The 20,081-nt window shown below is 35.3% G+C and overlaps 1 protein-coding gene across 1 annotated transcript in view; it reads left to right on the top strand.

The window, feature by feature from the left end:
• Positions 1-20,081, top strand: part of LOC111511012 (organic cation transporter protein-like) — a 76,680-nt gene that overhangs the window by 14,056 nt on the left and 42,543 nt on the right. Inside the window, exons 2-3 of the mRNA XM_074177147.1 lie at positions 5,972-6,139; positions 16,138-16,390. Coding sequence (XP_074033248.1) covers positions 5,982-6,139; positions 16,138-16,390 — 411 coding nt within the window. The 5' untranslated portion in view covers positions 5,972-5,981. The remainder of the gene's footprint in view (positions 1-5,971; positions 6,140-16,137; positions 16,391-20,081) is intronic.

The raw sequence follows: 20,081 nt of genomic DNA, 5'->3' as shown, positions 1-20,081 counted from the left end.
ATGGTCAAATTTGCGACATCCGTATGAGTACCTTATGCAAGCATTTTGTATTATCTACAGACGGACAGAATCGCATAGGCGTAAGGAAGGTCCATAAACACTGTCACAATATGAGAGCTTTGAGAAAATGAGACTTTCGCATAATGTCAGCTTCATTTTTATGGAAAGAAGGTCAAAATTAATTTTATTTGTCATAAACTCACACATATTTTTTTTTGTTAGTAGTTAATCGTAATGCCAACAAAAAACAGTTTGTACTTACATGAGAATTGAATAAAAACTTAAGATTCATTATCTGAATTTTCATTTCATCCATTCACCACTGTCGTTCACTCCATTAATAATAACCGTTCGTATATTGGGGGAAGACGTAGAATGATATGAGCATGGGCTTCGCATATCTTGTCGATTACATATTCTTTATTGATTTTTTTATAGCTTCCAATAATACTTCTTGGGCGACCCTGGGAAGCTGGCGCCGAAGAAATATCGCGATGACCAGGAAAATTCTACGCCTAACAGTAGGTTTTCTGACTGGCCACTGTCAACTAAGGAAACACCTCCATAATATGGGGCTTGTAGACACACCTCTATGCAGGATGTGTGAACAGGAAGATGAGACTGTCAGGGATGTCTTGTGGGAGTGCCCGGAGTTATCGACAATAAGAGTGTGTGTGTTCGGCGAGTCTTGGCCTACACCTGCCGATATAAAGGAGATGTCTCCCAGTGACCTGTCCACCTTCCTTAAAAGAACAGGATGGACGATGAGGACAACTCCTCGGGAGAATGTATAATGGGTCACATGTGGCCTAAGTGCTGTGGGTTTACACTCACCCTCCCTACTCCACAGATACAGATACAGAACACTTCTTGATGTGAAACATTTATATGGGCGTACATAAAATCGATTGCTGGCCTGGCGACGTGAGCCGTGGCGACGGGTAGTCATGCGCAAGCGACTGTGTGATTCTCTTACCACTGGTTCGGCGTTATGCTGTCTCTCCCGCCCCACTAAGGTCGGATACCTACAGGCCGTTTCTTTTGTCATGTGGTAACATTGCTATATTCTAATCCGTAACAGATACGAAAATGAATAAATGGGAAAATATGTAACTGTCATCGGAAACAATACAATGGTCGGAGAAAATTTACAGGGACTCCCGCCCTTCTCGAGTTATACGGGGAAATAAAAAATGCAGTTTTTCGTTTTTTTCCAATGGAATTGTTATTTCGCAGAATATAAAAAAATGGAAAAAAAAATGTTATTGTATTCGAAGTGTACTTATGTAACAATGAATATTCGATAAAACGTTTCGTGCCAACATGGCCACCTTCAACTTTTTTTTTGAATACGGACTTGTCTTTTTCCTTAGAGATAATAATTTACAATAAATTTACAATCCAAGGGTATATCACATTTGATATTTTTATAGCGTTTCATTTGAAATAACTACCATCGTCAGTGACAACAATTTTAAATTACGGTCCTGTCGTTACTTCTTTTGTAAATTGTTTCGATTTCTTTATATTGGTTTAATTTTTTCACAAAAGTTCATGATGAAATAAATTGTTTTTCTGTTTGATTGTTGTTACTGATGATGGTGATTATTTCAAATGAAACGCCATTGGATTGTGAATTTATCGCTTTATCAATATCTTTAATAAAAAAACAGGTTCGTATTTAAAAAAAAAAAGTTGATGGTGGCCATGTTGACAGGAAACGTTTTATGGAATACCTATTTATTATTACATCGTCATAGTAAACTTCGAATAGAATAACATTTTCTCTTTCCATTTTTTTATATTCTTCGAAATAACAATTCCATTCGAAAAAAACGAAAAACTGTATTTTTTGTTTTCCCCGTATAACTCGAGAAGCTCAAGAGTCCCCGTGAATTTCCTTCGACCATTGTATTGTTCACAACGACAGTTACTTTTTTTCCCATTCAATCGTCTTTGTATCTGTTACGGTTTAGAATATAGGAATGTTACCACATGATAACAGAAACGGCCTGTATAGTGTTTACAGTTATGTTCACTATAGTGTACATAACCTGTGTATTACCGAGTAAATTATCTGAATTTATCGGTACATTAAGCCCGCATATATTTGGTCTTCTCAAGGGTCAAAAATGTGAAATCTACATATATAGCTACATATATAACATATAATATTTTAATTGATTATTAATTAATTTTAATGTAAAATTAATTAATATGTAAAATTTGCTAGAAGAATGAATTGACAAAATTGTATTTCAAAATCAGCTGACAGTGAGTAGCGCACGAAGTTTTTTTTTTAAATTTTATCAGCAGGAACATCAGAAAAAATAAAGAATTTGTTAATTTTCCAATAATAGTGGAATTTATATTGAAACATTTACTATTGGTATACATAATTCAAGATCATTAATAATATATTGCAATAACTAACTGAGATTTTCGAGTTTACTAGTATATTAAGGCGACATTGAAATTTTTTATGAATATTTCAATACCGAAAAATCATCACAGGGGTCACAAAATATGGGGTCTTCCGAACTTTGTCAATTGAACATTGACATCTTGTTGAAACTATATCTGTCAAATTGGGTGTCATTTATTCATTATATTCTGCCAAATCACCATGGACAAATATAGCATTCAACATCATGTGCAAATTGTTTTATCAAAATGAGGGTTCTATTCGAGCAACGTATCACGCGCTTCGTCATTTTTACTGTCGCCATAATCGTCCGATCGTGAGGTTTATCCGCAATGTGCGATAGCAGCGATTCACATTGGATTTGAATGGCTGGAGATTAAATCTATTTGGAAAAACCTTCTCAGGAAGTTTGCTGCACATAACCGGAGTTCTCCAAATGAAAGGGTTCTTGAACAGTGAAGTTCGTGGTGTACTGAGTTGAAAAGTTGTATGCACCACTGTTGCCGAGAATGTTTTGTAAATGAATAAAAACAAAGCAGTGAAATACAAAACTTTCTCGTCATTCGTCACGATTCCGTCCTAATCACCTTTTTTGGTTTACCTTCTATACCAAAATCAAAATGTCTTTATTCACAATCAGTATATACATTATATCCACAAATCAAATGTCATAACATTTTAAGGAATGAAGAGGAGGGGAGGGGAAACCGTAGAGCAAGACGCGCCCTCACTACCGCCGCGCGAGTGAGGCAGTAGAGAGCGTATCTCACGTTGTTATTGAATTCTCAACGTTTGATCTGTAGACTCCCGGATAGCTGTGCTTTGTTCTGACACCACCTGCCTTAGGCTTATGTGTCAATTAACATGGAATTGGTATTCAGGTCCATCAAAGTCTACACTCGCTCACGTTCAGGTTTTCTACAGATACTCCCGGAAAAGGGACATGCCAAAAAAACCGGGTTAGAACTCGTTTGTTCAAGTTATGTATTGAATATTGAGTGACTTGTTGGACTGTATTTAATAGGTTTTTAAAAATTGTCGAATAATTCCATTTGTTCAGCAGTGCTAAAGAATGAGTATTAACAAATAATAATATTACTGAAAGGAGAAAATTGAACGTGACTGTGATCTTCTTACATTAGTTCTGGTCACAACGTCATCTAAGGAGTTGCTGAAGAGAGAGAGAGAGAGAGAGAGAAAACCTTTTCGAATCTGTCCTGTGTGAGTACGACCGTAGTTCACAAGAGCGTTTTCGTTACTGGTAGCCATCCGAATGCCCAATATAGGTGCGCGATCTTCCTCTCGCGGAAGTCACAGAAAACCACTGTCATTTCGCGATAGATGAGACAAAAAATGTAAAAATTAAACAAAAACTCTAGTTAATCAGACAAACCCAATATACAGGGAGATGGTGACGGAACATTATGGTTGTCGGATTTTTGGTAGGCGTCTTTGGAGATGCATCCGTGTCGCCTCAATCTCAACATCTCTTCCATGTTAATCAAAGAACTCAGCTCAGCCGTCGCGAAGAGGCCCCGATGTGAGCTGGCCACAAATATCGTGCGAGTCAACCCTCTTAATCTTTTTCTTGTGGGATTTTCCTAAGTCGCAGGTGTATGCGAATGAACCACAAGTCACAGCGTTCCTCAAAACCATTATAATGCGTGCCATCGGTGAAATTCAGCGTGAATTATGCGCCAGAGTCATGAAAAATTGGACTTTTTGGATGCGCTCTAATGGCATCAAAAGGTCTTTCAAACCAATAAAAAAAATTCGAAGGTATCTCACACACACTTTGTTTCATTTGTATTCAAAAATAGGATGCGCTCAATGAAGGACTCATTATTATTGAAACTGGACATCACTAAGAACAGACAAGACATTATATTGATATTTTATTAATCTTATAGTATCAGAATATACCAATTTATATTTCAGTCTCCATTGATACTTTTATACTCCTTTTTGAGTCAATAATAATGATGTTTTGGATGGTTTCCGGGTTTTGCCGTGCTCTTCTTTGGTTATGATTTCCAAACGTTTCGACTGCAACTGCGGCAGTCATCTTCAGTGGCGTGGTCGAAGTACTCTTTTCGACATGTCATCTGAAACCCGGAAACCATCTAAAAAAAGGACACCAGCCGTGAAAGCCTATATTTCTATAATAATAATATTGATGCATAATACTTTTACAGAATAATTTCGATGTTTAACTTCTGCCAGGCGTCCCGTGACGGCTCATTTTTTTTCGTAGCCATTTGCGGAATTTCCATATTTTTACTTTCCATGAAATTGTTGGATGTAACGCTAAAAACTCCCTAAGTACAAAATAGATAACTGGCAACGCTGGTGATAGTTAGTTAGAAGATAGAAATGTAACGGAGAGGTTGTATACAAAAGCTTAAGAATAAATATTCATAAGTATAATCCAAGTGAATCCTTTTATTGAAATATAGATGTTACAAAAGAGGAATCAGTAAATTATTCATAAAACATAAAAGAATTTGAGTGCATTGTCCATAATAATAACAACAGAATTCGGGGAAAGATTTGGCAGCAGTTGTCAGCAGCAGTTTTAAAAAAAACTTGCGGTCATATCTTCATGGTACTCGGCAGATGAGTGTTTTCAGCTGACAATAGAAGAGCATTAGGAATTTATTACTGCCTGCGTTTGAAATGATAACCTGTTTCCCGCAAGAACAAGGTCCATTCAGAGGGCACTTATTACAGTTCCCACCCTATTATATTTTTCGTAAAAACTGCTGTATTTGAAGCCACAATCTAGCAAAATATGACGCAATGTGTTCAAAAATTCATATTCATGATCGGGATAATCCCGTAACTCGTTACAATTCATTTCTTAGAGTTGGAACCTTGTTTTCTTTGTGAAACTTATATAATTGGGCATATATCGTTTTCATAAGCATCATCAACCTTTTTGATATTCTGATTATTTCTTTTTTCGTTTTATGGAATGATCAATGACATCTCCTGCTCTAACAACAGCAGTTCATTTTTCAAGCAAATGTGAATATTTGAAATGAGCCTTCGGGTTTTAGGATGCAAGTCTTTATTTGAAAATTAAGACGTCGTGGAAATATCTTCAACTGAGCCTTCAACATTGTCCATTTCATTATCAGAATCATTACGAAAAGGTCTCCAGAACGCCATCTTGATCGATAGAGACTTTTGTACTCTACATTGATTCTGTCCATGTTTTGCAAACTTAAATATTTTGCATCTTCTCATCAGATTACTACTGACTGTATGATGTCAATAAGTGAAAAAGTGTACCACGAATTTAGTAATGATAGTGTTAATGAACGCACTATTCAAAATTGGTTCGCGAAATTTCGTTCCGGAGATTTTAGCCTCAAAGATGAGCCCCCAATAGTCAAGATATATATGTCACAGCTCAATATGTTGCAAAGTTCATTTCAATCTCAAATTTTTATGTTGCTATATGATAGACAAAAAATTGAACCTACACGTATATTGATTAAGCTAAAAATTGATTTCGCCCTCTTTGACTTTTCTTTCTTTCAGGTCATACACAATGCGGCGTTATAGTGTAGATTTTGATGATATACTAGAAGAATTGGGAGAAATAGGAACATTTCAGATTTTTATATATGGTCTACTATGTCTACCCGTACTGTTTTCTGCATCCGGTAATATGAGTTATGTCTTTACAGCTGGAGTTCCGGAATACAGGTGAGTGAACCACAATTAATTCAATTCAATATCTCATAACTGTACACAATCCCTATTGTGTCATATTAGATTGCAAGATATTCTGAAAAATTAAATTTCAAGCCAGATTAGAATCGGGTGATTCTTTTTTGTTTTGTTGAAAACTCTCGACGTAATTATCGAAATTGATCACACTGTGTAAACTTGTTGATATATGGTGACAGAATCGAATTCTGGATAAATTTGTTGTTTTTTGACAATTTTCTTTTGTTATATTCGATGTCGATTTCATTTCATTCCTACATTTAGTTCTTCTTTCCTATGAAACAGTTATAAAATTCCACAAAAAATACTCCAAAACATCAGAACTGCAATACTCTATTCGATGCACGTTTCACCAACCAAGTCATCGTCTTCAGGAGATGGAGAAAACTAATTCCTTACTATAAAAATGGTATATTTTTACTTCCAACAGGATACACCTTTACTTCCCAAAAGACATCGATGATTTCGGAAAAATTTCTTGTGGAACTTCCAGATAATTCAATAGAGTGATTCATTAGAAGTTGAACAAGAGGCTATTTGGAAAGGAACCTTTATCACTCTTCAAGTTCTCATACCATAGTTCACTTATTTCAGATATTCCAGACTTTTAAAAGCATCGTGTCGAGTCACACTAAATTTTTCTTGTTTCCGAAATTGGTTATGTGGTGCCTGTTCCTTGAAACGAGTTTTAAAGGCTTGCTTTATCTGACTGATGCTTTTTGTAACAGTTCTCACAGCTTATTTTAAATATTCTGGACTTTCCAGTTTTCAACCTCTTTAGAGAAAGAAGTTTCTAAATTTACTTTAACGTTCAACTTTTCAAAAATAAATCTGATCCTCCTTGTGCCGCGGTCAGTAACAGGCGCACCACGGTCCGTTTACGGACCGCGAAAGGTTGACCCGCGGACCGCCCCAAATATTGTATTTTATACCAAGTACATATAAAAAGTCGTAGACGAGGCATACAATACCTTCATCAATTGAAATAACACAAATAAAATCTAACTTAGCACGTATTCTATTTCAAGTTGCCTAGTTAACATAGTAGGTACTTACAAGTTTCCCATTTTGCATGTGTGTGAGAATCAGACTGATGCGATTTAAATATTTTCAAATCTCTGTTATGCACACGAAACATCCATAGATTGAACTTCTTACCATTTTTTCGGAAATATGTTAAAAGTAGAAATTTGAAGAGACACTACGAAACAACTCATCAGCAATTCCACAAAAACTTTCCTCTTGGAAGTCAGGCTCGTAAAGAAAAAATTCTGACATATGTCAGTTCTTTAGAAAAGAGTACAAAATTACTAGTTCGTTGCATGAGCGATGAAGAAAAATCCACAGAAGCAGCGTTACGTGTGTGCTGGACGCTTAATAAACACCAGAAACTATTTTCAAATTCTGAGATAGTGAAGGAAAGTATGTTGGCAGTAGTTATGTCACTTTTTGAAGAAAAAAAAGATGTCTCTGTAATTCAAAGTATTCCATTGTCAGCGAGAAGTAATACACGACGAACTGAAATTTTAGCTGCGGACATTAAAAACACTCTTCTTGAACATCTGCAAAACGCACCTTGCTACGCCATAGCACTTGATGAATCATGTGACATTGTTGATGATGAACAAATGTCAATTTTCGTAACACTCGAGGAAAAGACTTTTTCAAGGCCATTGATAATTTTATTACGAAATATAACATCAGTTATGATATTTTGACAAGGAAAAAGGTGTATTGAAGAAAATCATAGATAAAAATTGAGATCTAATATCGTATCAGTGCATAATTCACCAGGCAGTCCTTTGCGGAAAACTTAGTGCTACACTCAAAAAACTGACAACTTGGTCAAGTTAATTAATTTTATGAGATCACATTCTACTCTTCAGCACCGACATTTCAGAGTTCCTTTATGAATGTGATTCTGCGTTTTCTGACTTCCCAGCAAACACACTTGTTACATTTACGTAAATATGACATAAAATTGATGGGATATGTTTATGTAATACATTTACGTAAATATTCCATTTTTCTAAGACACTTGCATTTCATATTTACATAAATAATTTATGTGAATATGTCGTAGCTAATAAGTAAAAATTCACGTCAGTATGGTATACTATGTTTCACTCAACTCCTATGTAAGGTTGTTACTTCAATATTACGTTCGCTGTGATTTCAGGTTGGTAACATCCAGAGACGCACTTGACTTTTTGACAGATGAGAATCTCTCTGAGTTTTCGAATTATATGTTGGTCTGTGTGAAGTTCTGTGGGAGAGGCTGGAGTTTTTGAGACATTCTTATCACGAGAACGTTGAGATTTGTGTTTTTGTTGATGAGTATTTTTTACAAAAAAACTGTGGAGGCAGAGTTTGGTCAGGAAATTTTGGTTTTTGAAGAATGCTATTTCCAGTTAATGATTTCAAGTTTTTCTGCGAGCGAGTGTTATATTTGTTTATATTTAGTCACTGAAATTATATAAAATATATGTAAAATAATGACATTAATGTTCCGTAAAAATCAGATTGTACTTGTGGCGGAAAATTCGCCACAACAGATATGTCACTTTTACATAACATAGTTACATAACACGTTTTATCAGTCATGTAACATTCATGTCAATTTTACATAATTGTTTGTTGGGTTATTACAACACAACAATGTTCGTTGGCTAAACTCGTTTAACAAGAGTTTATTCATTTTCCGACAATTCTTGAATTTGAAAAGGAGACCTCAGTCGAAGATATTGCAGAATTTGTATAATTTCTCGCCAATCTTAAGAACGAATTTGCTACAAGATTCCAAGACTTTGCAGAAATAGGTAGAAAATGGGCAAATGTGGCTGCAAGAAGATGTGTCTTTGCAAATGTAAAGAAAGGTATCCACTGAAGAATTTTGGGCCAAACATGTCCCAGAACAATATGAGAATTGAAAAAGACTATCTATCAATTTTGCCACTATGTTTGGCTCGACATACATATGTGAAACTTCTTTCTCAAAGATGAATTTTTTGAAAAACAAATATCGTTCGAGATTAACAGACGCTCACCTAGAAGACACACTTCGAATTTGCTCTTCCTCTCGAGAACCAAAGTATAAAAAACTGCCTCAAGACCGTCGGTGTAGTTTCTCACATTAATAAGAGGTCTTGTCCTTTTTTTATAATTCAGAATGTGATTTGAAACCAAACTAATATGTAGCACCTCATTATTAATATTTGTTTTTTTATGGACCCCGTTAAAATGTTTTCACAATATCCGGACCCCACCTAAAACTACTTGCCGACCCCTGCTCTAGTGTATCTTCATTCATAAGGTTCATTTTCTGAAGACGCTAACTCAGTTAGTGAATCGCGCGTCGAGAAAAGTTTTGCAGTTCTGGTGATTGGATTCATAGTACGCCACAGGTTCCAGTTTTACCATCCATTCAGTTATTTCATAATCGTTTCTTTTTTGGTATTTTTCTATAGTTATAGTTATAGTTCAAGGTTCTAGTGTATCATAATGGATTTCAAATGTTATCTACTCGTTTGTGGATAATTCATTGTGTTCGATTCACGTATTATTTTATCCAATCTTAGTACATTTGTTTTTCACATAAAACTCTTACATGTGGTAGACAGGTGTCAAAAATGTATAATTTTATTCAAAATAAAATCAATGAGTGACGGCCACATTACTTTTTGCTCGTTGAATATTATATCATTGTATGGAAATATTTTCATAAATTAGACTACTGATTAGGGATTGGATTAGTTTTAATGAAAATAATCGCTGTGTTTATATTAATAAATTCGAAACTAACTCACAGAAAGTAATCTAATTTTGTAAAAATATGCGAAAAATTTGATAAGCCACATAATATTATCCAATTTTTGAACTATTATCAGTCTTTCTTCATTTTTCATGTTCACATACCATGCAAATAAATAACTAGAACTTCTGATGACCTAACAGGCTCCAGAGAGTAGCTAGGGGAAACCCGCAAAGCGAATATTGCCTATAGCTTCCAGATAGTTCCTCGCAAAGCGAATATTGCCTATAGCTTCCAGATAGTTCCTTGGCCGGCCGCCGTGTTATCATAGCAACGGTCGCTAGTTGTCGCTCCGTGCACGGCAAACACGTTGGGACGAGTTCGCATCGCGCTGCGCCAGTGACCGGACAGAGTGTGTTTTTGTTAAAAAAAAATATTAATTTACAGAGGTAAGTGTTTCGTTTATAACTATAATACTATTTGCGACATGTTTTTTGTTATCAGCAGGATTTGATGCATGAGTATGTAGCTTTCAACTATCCGTAGACAACGAGTTTAGATGCTCTTTTTTTTTAGTAATTTGGGATAACTTCAAAAATGTACTTGAAGAGCAAAGCGGATTGGACAAAGTAGGTACGTGTTCACTTTGCCCGGTCATGACAAATTATACAGTTTTATAAAATTATGTACTTTATAGCATATTTTCCATTGCAGATGGTGTAAAAATATAAAAAAGACAACACAAGGATCCTAAAGTGAAGAAAACATGCAGACCGCTATAAATTTGTGTTTGGTGGTAGAATAGATTACAAGGACGGTAACCTACGATAACCTTGAATGTGCCATTGAGAAATATAACATCGAAGCCTCCAGACTATATAATATGGAAATGGATATATACGATCTCAAGTGAGCCTCCATAGGTTCTCTCTGTGAAGGGAAAAAACAAGTGAACATGATTACAAGCGCAGAACACGGACAATTGGTAACTGTCATTGGCTGTTGCAATGCAGCTGGTGGTTTTCTTTCACTTTTTTCAATTCCTCAGCCTGCTTAACCAATAACAACACGTAAACGGCAACTTCAAAGGTTTACTCTTTCTGACAAGTACTCCAGTAAAGGAAGATCAGAAAAAAATGTTGAAAAAGCAAGAAAGATTGTCATGATGTCACTAGATGATGACTGTTAAAAAGACTACTAACAAAAAGACTGTTTAATCAAAAATATCTGTTACAAAACATAGGAATGCAACAGAGAATAACAAGAAGAAGGAATCAAAGAAATTTGATGATGTAAGATACATTTTCTGTGGTGAAATGTACTCAGAAGAAAATGATCAGCCAACGGAAAACTGGATACAATGTCGTATATGTACTCAGAGGTGCCGTGAAGAGTGGTCAGTATTCGAAAACGGTGATGATTTTGTTTGTGATAACTGCAATGATCAGTATTTTAGCAGGAAAAAGGTTTTTTTAATATGTTCCTTTAATGTTCAATGTTTATTTATTGATGAGCTCAATTTCTTCATTTGTAATAACTACAATATAATTAGCATTGTGGAAAAAAATGTTTTTTTATTTGTTCCTTCAATTTTCGATGGGTATTTTATTTGTAATGTTTAGTTCTACGACGAATAATACTGTTGTTTGCTTAGCCCTAGTACTGAATCCACTTGACACGGGGTGCCGTGCAAAGTGGATATTAAGAACAACTGTTGTTAAATTATGTAAGTTCATTAAATGAAAACTCAATATAAATATTCGATCCAATTTCCCCAGTCACAGCTAAACGACAATAATCAAAAAAAGCTCAAGGTATTCATGTTGTCCGGGTTTCCCCTACCGTTCTGTTATGGAGTCAATTCAAAGTCTGCGGCCTCCCAGTTGTCAGAAAATACATAACCATATGATACAAACAATGTTTCAAGATGAATTCCATTAGTTCGGACTTCCATTGTCTGATATGATTTGATAAAATGATTTAAAATCTCAAAAAGAATCAATTGAATCAAAATAAATAGCTGAAAATAATAATTATATCAAGCAAAAAAACACTGAAATTTAATTACAATATAATAAAATATAAACAACAATTAAAAAATTGAACAATAAAAAAGAAATGAAAATTAAAAGATTTCAAGCCAAGTTACTTCACGACGTTTCGATTGTAAGTATCCACAATCGTCTTCTGGTGATTTGGAAGGCAAACTCCTATGGAGACCATCGTCTTTAGGGTCTTCACGTCGAGTTGTTACAGTTCCTTCTAAATCCACTTCACTACTCGAAAGTATTAGAGTAAGATCGGAACGAAAAGCATATTCATGTCAGTAACTTTGTTCTTCTCCGACATCTGTATCTGTAGAGTAGGGAGGGTGAGTGTAAGCCCATGGCACTTAGACTACAGGTGACCCATTGTACATCCATCGTCCAGCCTGTCTTTACAGGAAGGTGGTCAGGAACCGTTAAGGCCGAGAGTTTCTTCTTCTGATTCGGAAAACGTTGAAGAGCGATTAAGAAGGAGTTGTTGATTTGCCAGATGGCAGCCTCTACTTTTTAAAAACATCATGAAACTTTGCACTCAAATGATCTAGTTTTTGTGGTTTCAGAAGACTAATTCGGTGGAGCGCACTTTGTGTCACCCTTATTATTATAATTTTTATCATTATTATTATCAGGCGTATATTTATTAATCTCAACCAGCCTGATTCCTTCATCTTTGAGCGAAGGTAATGTTTGCGAATTTACAAGAGAATCTCAGAATTTGATTCTGGACGCAACTAGATTTCGGTTGCTTCAACCTGACGCAATGCGAGTCTTTGGCATGTTCATATTAGTTGTTAATGGATCTCGATTAGTCAGTTTGACACTATTTTAAATGTTCCACACCCAGTTCTCCAAAGAAATTTCTGGTTATCAATGGTGATTCCGAAGTCAGAATCATTTTGAAGTTTACAAAATGAAATTGGATTTTGTACTGGAGGTTATTCGTGGTGAAACTATCAATTTTCTATATTATTATAAAAATTTCATATATACAGGCTGAAACATATTTCAAGTAGGTTTAATGTGTGCAAACAATTTTTTTATTTGTATCTCTATGTATCCCTTGTTATATTTTCATGTGTTACTTTATTTATTCACATTTTCGAACTTTTCTAATATAAGTAGTTTACATTGTATACAGGGTGTTTATTAAACATGCGGCAAAAATTTAAGGGACTATTCCTTGGACTATTCTAAGGATATTTTGTCCCTTGATGATTTTCGAGGGGGCTTTGTTTCGAAGATACGGAGCGAAAAAAAATTTAGACACTAACACAGCAAGATCAACTAATCAGTTTCGACGTGGAAAGCCTTTACACCAACGTTCCGGTCGAAAAAGCACTCCAAATCATACAGAGAAAGCTATCTGAAGACGGGAACCTGGAAGATAGAACAAATTTACCTATGGAAGTAATTATGGAATTACTAGAATGCTGTGTACAATACTGTCATTTCCAACTGAAGGACGAATTTTTTACTGCCAATGGGATCGCCACTTTCACCAATCATAACCAACATATATATGTAGTGGTTTTAAGCGCTGGTTATTGAAGAAGCCCACAAGAAACCTCGTATCTGGTTGAGATACGTTGACGACAACTGCATAATATGGAATCATGGGAATACTGAACTAAACGCCTTCCTGAAAATCGTCAACAGCGTAAGACCTTCCATCACTTTCACAATGGAGAAGGAAGTCCACAACGAATTGCCATTCTTAGACATATTGGTAAAGAGGACCAACACTAAGTGGGAAACATATGTATACCGAAAACCCACTCACACGGGACAGTATCTGAACCACGAATCCAACCACCATCAATCGACTAAAAGAGGAATCATCAAGACTCTATCAGACCGTGCTTCCGAGCTTTGTAATACGAAGAAAGGTCTCGAGAAGGAACTAGACATCATTAAAGTTGATCTTCAACGGAATGACTACTCCAAAGCGATGGTGGAACACACTTTAGCTAAAAGACAGCAGGAGCCTGGCAAGGAAGAGAAGCTGTCACAACTAGTACTTGCACTTGCCTACAACAGAGAATTGTCAGAAAGCACAAAAAGAATTATGTCCAAGTACAACATCAGAACCTGCTTTAGATCCGGAAACATTATCCATAGTAGCCTCACGAAAACCAGGCCTCCAAACGCGGAATTCGATTCCAAGAATTGTATTTACTAGATACCCTGTGAGTACGGAAAATCCTATATAGTTGAAACTATAAAGGGTTTCCGTATTGCCGTGCACAAGAAACGCACACTGCGAAGGGTAACCAGCAAAACAGGAATAGCAGAGCATATTTGGTCCCATCAACATAACATCGAGTGGTCCCAAGCTGAAATCATACACTTGGAGGAACATTGGTCAAGGAAGAAATTTAAAAAAGCCGCATACAAGCTGTCCAACAATGTATTTAGCAAGCAAGCGTAGAGATACGCAACATATGGAAACCCAAAATCAAGCGAAAAATGGCAAACTCCCGCCAAACGGTAATCTGCCACTAAACCGGTGAAGCGGAAAAAGGAAAGTGGAGATAAGTGAAAGTAGGTACTCGAATGACCCATAAATAGTCATCTCTCGAAGAAATTAGTCCAGTAATCACCGGAAGACGATTGTGGATACTAACAATCGAAACGTTGTCAAGTAACTTGGTTTGGACTCTCTTAACTTTTTATTTTTATTTTTTATTCAATTGTTGTATTTTTATTTGTATTTTATTTCACCATTATTTCATTTCAAGTTTTTTGCTCAATATAATTGTTATTTTCAGCTATGCTTTTTTATTATTTTTTTCAGGGATTCCAAATCATTTTACATAATATCAGACAATGGAAGTCCGAACTAATGAAATTCAACAATTCATTACCAAAACTGACATGTAGTGTTTTTTAATCTAGAGCTGATGAAAATGAATACCCCTCGCTCAGATGCAAGAATCCAATCTTCTCCTCATCTACTCCAAAACTCTTTCAAAAATACCAGGATTGTTTCTGATTGCGTTACACCCGCCAATTATACGACTTTTCAAATCTTCCACATCTTCCACTGGAGTAGTAGAACTAATGACTTTATATTTTTTTTTGCTCAGTAGATCCAGTGTAGTACGCTATACTTTCATTTCGGATACCTTGATAATTTTAAAATTACCAAAATTGTTATTGTCGAAATTCTTTTTCGTCCCGTACCTTCGAAACAGAGTGTCTTGTCAAATATCATCCGAAGACAAAATATCTTTAGAATAGTTCAAGGAAATATCTACGCACAACTTTGGTTTTAGTAGATGTCCATTGTTTTTTCACATTTCTACAATTGTCACATAGTTCAATTCTCACCTAGTGCTTTATTGAAAGGTTTTATTTAGCCTACCCTGTTTGTTTATTTACTTGTTTGGATCAAATTTAAAAGTTTCAGCAACTTTTCGAAAATGCACATTTTCAAAAAACATGCTGCGATTCAGAAACGATGATAGATATTGATATGCGGTTTTCACCATTGAGTTTTCAAAAAAAAATTACCCCTAGACACAGCCATCGGTTTTCATCTATCCAGTTTGAAAACATGAGTTTTCCCTCTAAATTGTCCAATCTGGCCCACGCTGTACATTCCAGTATCTATCAGTCCATATACAACTGAGGAAAACAAACTGTATTGTCTTTATTATCCCAAGAAACATTAAATGTAAGGATTAACTAAATCAACTGAATATACAAATTTTAACAAAATAATGAAATATTGAACAAGAAAACACAAGTAATTAATATGAGCAGTGAACATTAAGTTTGGTAATAGGTATTGAAAATTCAAATATATTTCTTCAAATTATAAATAATTGAATTTGAAAACTCTAGTAGAATAATTGATATGAGCATACAGTCAAATGTGAAATTATCCATATATCATATAAAAATATTTAGATTATTCTGAAACTCATATAATCCTGTATTTGAGAAATACAATCTACTATGTTTCTATACAACAGTCCGTATAAGACGAAACAGTACAGGTTTCGTCCTATACGGACATTTTCAAACAAATATATGTCCGTATAAAACGAAACTGTTCTCTGTAGTTAACCTGAAATTGTTTTCATGGTTGTTTTTATATCATCATAGGTTGAACTATTGTTGGCACTGTCTGATGACTTTATTTTCATTCACAATAAACAAATGTCCATTTTCAGGTGCCTCATACCAGAGTGTGAGGATCAACTCGATACATCGTACAACGTGCCATGGATGAAATGGGCCATTCCTAATAAGATTTCCGAAGACCAGGTTATCGGAGTAAAAACTGATCCTTGTTCAAGATATATTCATGAAAATGAATCTTCTGAGTTCAACAGTACTGTTTGTACAGAAAAATCATTTACGAATACCACTGTAGCATGCTCGGAACTGATTTTCGACGAGAACGAGAGGACAGTCGTTAATGATGTGAGAAGAATATAGTAATCGAAAAAAACTATTTTAGGTTAACAAGTCTCAAGATATTATTTTTGTTTCATCAACTCAACCGTCAACTCAGTGTCAATATTTCAGATCTGTTAGCAGAAATACCAAAGTGTCACTTCATCAATTCGATATTTGTCGTTTGCCTCACATTTAACTTCAAAATTGGGTCTCTATCTCCAAATTTTATTTTTAACGTATAATTTAGACTTCAGACGTTGGACTTTTTATATTCTCTATATTAAAAATTTCGAAAAAGAACAAATAGTCATAATTCCTGTTCGAATTGATGTTTATAAATCAAAATTACAAATTTGGACCAGTCATTGGTGCCAGTGAAGATGGTAGTTGATTGGCAGTTGAATAATTTCAAAGAATGAACTTTTAAAGATGGTAGTTGATTGGCAGTTGAATAATTTCAAAGTATGAACTATTTATGAAAAAATTAATATTTTTAAACAAAATTTTGAAATATTCATCTCTCCCAACTACCTAAACCGTAGGTTTTGGTAAATACCTGCCGGAAAACAACTACTTCCCCGACTAATACCACGCTGGATAAGGTATTATATCCAACAGACATTCATACACAGTATGTCGTTCATCCCGCAACAGACCGGTTTCGAAGTATTAACTCTCATCAGTGCAAGAAAGATCCGAAACAAAGAGCAAAGTTCCTGGGGCCCGACTGCATATTTTAAACCTTCGTCTAAGAAAAAGAATGTGAAATAGTAACAGCTCCATCTCGTGAACGAAGCCCCAAGTGAGAAAGTGTAATAACGTACCAAAACAAATGAAAACAAATGGTCTGGAATTAGATTTCTTAACCGAGAAATCCTCATAAAATTCCACTTAGCTGTCACCACTGTGATAACGTTGACTTAATTTTGGCAGCTGGTGTCATCAGATGCGGATTTCTCCACATCAAATTTTGGATGTCAGAGATATTCGAAAGAGGCTTGAATTTGGCCTTCTGCACGAAGAGGGGTTCTTTTGTTGCACAGAGACAGATCTTGAGAATTCGCAGATACTTCCTTCCAAGAGGTCACTATGGTAGGTTTTGAAATAAGAGCCTGCTCAAAACATTCAAAAGATACTATATTCAGTAACAAAGAAAATAAAGAAAAAATTATAAAACAAAATAGAAAAAAAAATACCCAAAAAATTAAAGAAAATAACCATAACCAAATTTCGAAAATGAAGCTCAAAGTAGGTGCCTTCGCCGAAAATTACTATAATATACGAGAGTGACGAAATACTCTAGCTTGGCAGATGATTTCTAACCGCTAAATAACTATGACGCAATTATTAGGTCCACTTTGTATACAAATTTATTAAAGCTAACTATTTTCCAAAATCATAAAATGGTAAGTACACATATACATTTGACTCAACGCTGCCTTTTTCCTGCTCGTCTACACTGCTCGATTTCCGCTCGAACCTTACAAGATTTCTTATTCTTACGTCAGACTATCGAAAGTCACGCAAACCGCCTGTTTTTCAAAATATTTAAACAAAAATCAAAGAATCAACCCAGAAAAACGATCTCCCAAAACAAAATACCTTGACCGACCGTCGAGAGTACCCTTCAAACTCCAACCTCCCCAAAATTTAAGCGTACTCACTTCTCAAAACACTTTCACACCAATCTGAGACCGCTGCCTCAGGCAAAGAGCCCCCAGAACTCTCTGTCTTTTCTGCTTTTCAAAAAGCCAGGAAGAAATCACGGATTTCTCGTCCCCCCGTTTCTCAAACCGTTCTTTGTAACAGTCGCCCACGTGCGACGGAGGTCACCAGAAAACCTCTTTCACCGAATTAACAAAACTCACGATTTCAAGGCGGGAATACTGATGGGCCCATATCTATATCCTGAGCAGTTTTCAGCTACGTGATGAATATATCTGACTGTGCATCTTTTCAAAACACGCCGATGAATAGTGTTTATATAATAGGAACATTCTGAGTCTGACCAAAATTTTACATTGTGAATGAGACAAATTTGGCGTTTAAACAATTCTGAATTGAAGAATTCTGTCCCTTTCCAAATTATAATGTAAATTCCATACATAGCTTTTGCTAGATATTACAAAAGAAACATACCCTGTACCAAGACTATAACAGTATTACTTTCATAGCATTACTCTTAATAACGGACAAGGTATTGGATAAGAGAGAAACACAAAAACGAAAGTTCTTTGACGGATAAAAACGGCTCCGTCGGCAATATGTAATAAAAGTACAAAACGATAATAACAATAATTAGATTTCTTAACCGAGAAATCCTCGTGAAATCCCACTTAACTGTCACCAGTGTAACATCTACGGGTTGCAGTTTAACTTTTCCTACACCGTGAAAGCTACTTGTTGCGCTGAGGAGCTAGGAAATGTACTGAGTGCCAAACACTCCGTTCCCTAGATAGTGGGTGCAACGCCACGTGCTTTAATTATCTCTCCCGTTTTTTGTTGCTATGCTGCAATCCACATACCATATTTATTCATTTGCTATGGCGCCAGTAAGTCGTCCACGTCCAAGTTTGAAAAGTAATTTCACATATTTTGTTTGTTTTGTGGAGGTAGGCTTGTCAATATGAATCAGGACGGAGAAGGGACTGTAATTGAAGCTATAAAAACGTTTGATAGTAATATCAGAATAATTGACATCAACCAAAACATTTTCATTCTGAGAACCAACATCGAAAGAGATGTAGATATTACTGCAAAAAATTGTTTTAAAAACTTTTCTAAAGCTACTTGCACAGAGTGAATTGTAAACAGAACATATCCTGAAGTAAAAAACTACAGTATCGAAAAAATTGGATTTGTCGGCACAATACTAAAAATGAGGAAACAAAAACAACCAGCGTTAGGAAAAGAAACAGGAACTGCGGTCCCAAAATCTTTATTAAGGTTAAAAATGAAAACAAATTTTCAAGATGCAGGGATCCCTTGCTTAAGGAAGGCTTAAACACCATTGTAGAAGTGAGTTTGTTTGGAGTTGTAATATTATAAAAACAATATTAATTTACTAACTTTCAGTTGCATCTTACGCATCGTCACAGAGTTACGGTGGCAAAAGCCTATAGCTATCTAAGAGTAAGCGCATCTACGAAAGATCAATTTTAAAAAACTTCAGTGAAGGAATGACTCCTAGCGTGGCCAAAAATGTCCATAAGTCGACACTAATAAATCATATGAAACGATCAATTTATCATTTGTATAAACAATGGAGGTACGTACATTGAGATAAATTGTTTGCTACGATAGGGAGATTACAGCAGCAAAACCGTTATAGCAAAGTGTTCTTCATCCACCAAAAAGTAGTTATTTAATAGTAGTAAAAATTTGATACTGGTAGCAAAAAAAATGTCAGCAGCAGTTACTTTCCAAACATAATTTTCTCTGTATATTTCTGTTAAAATTTTTTCCAATTACAACTTTTATAAATATTCAACTCTGCAGTAAAAAAAATATGGAGAAAGAACAAGCAAAAGCATTTTCGAAAAGCTGATGGAGAAGAAGGCACATTTTGAAGAGAATGGAACAAGACGTTTATAAGCGAAGAGCCGTTTTGCTAGGTTGTGGTAACGCCCTTAATGCTAAGAAAATTGAAACTATTGAAAATATTGAGTCGTTTGCCAATATCTGCACAAGCATTTGTAATTAAAAAAAAAAACGA

Source organism: Leptinotarsa decemlineata, unplaced genomic scaffold, assembly GCF_025532065.1.
Source record: "Leptinotarsa decemlineata unplaced genomic scaffold, Ldec_3_MD MMD2_tig00002159_RagTag_RagTag, whole genome shotgun sequence".
NCBI classification, from domain to species: Eukaryota; Metazoa; Arthropoda; class Insecta; order Coleoptera; family Chrysomelidae; genus Leptinotarsa; species Leptinotarsa decemlineata.
Note: the sequence above shows the minus strand (reverse complement) of the source record. Positions and strands in the feature narration are given on the sequence as shown.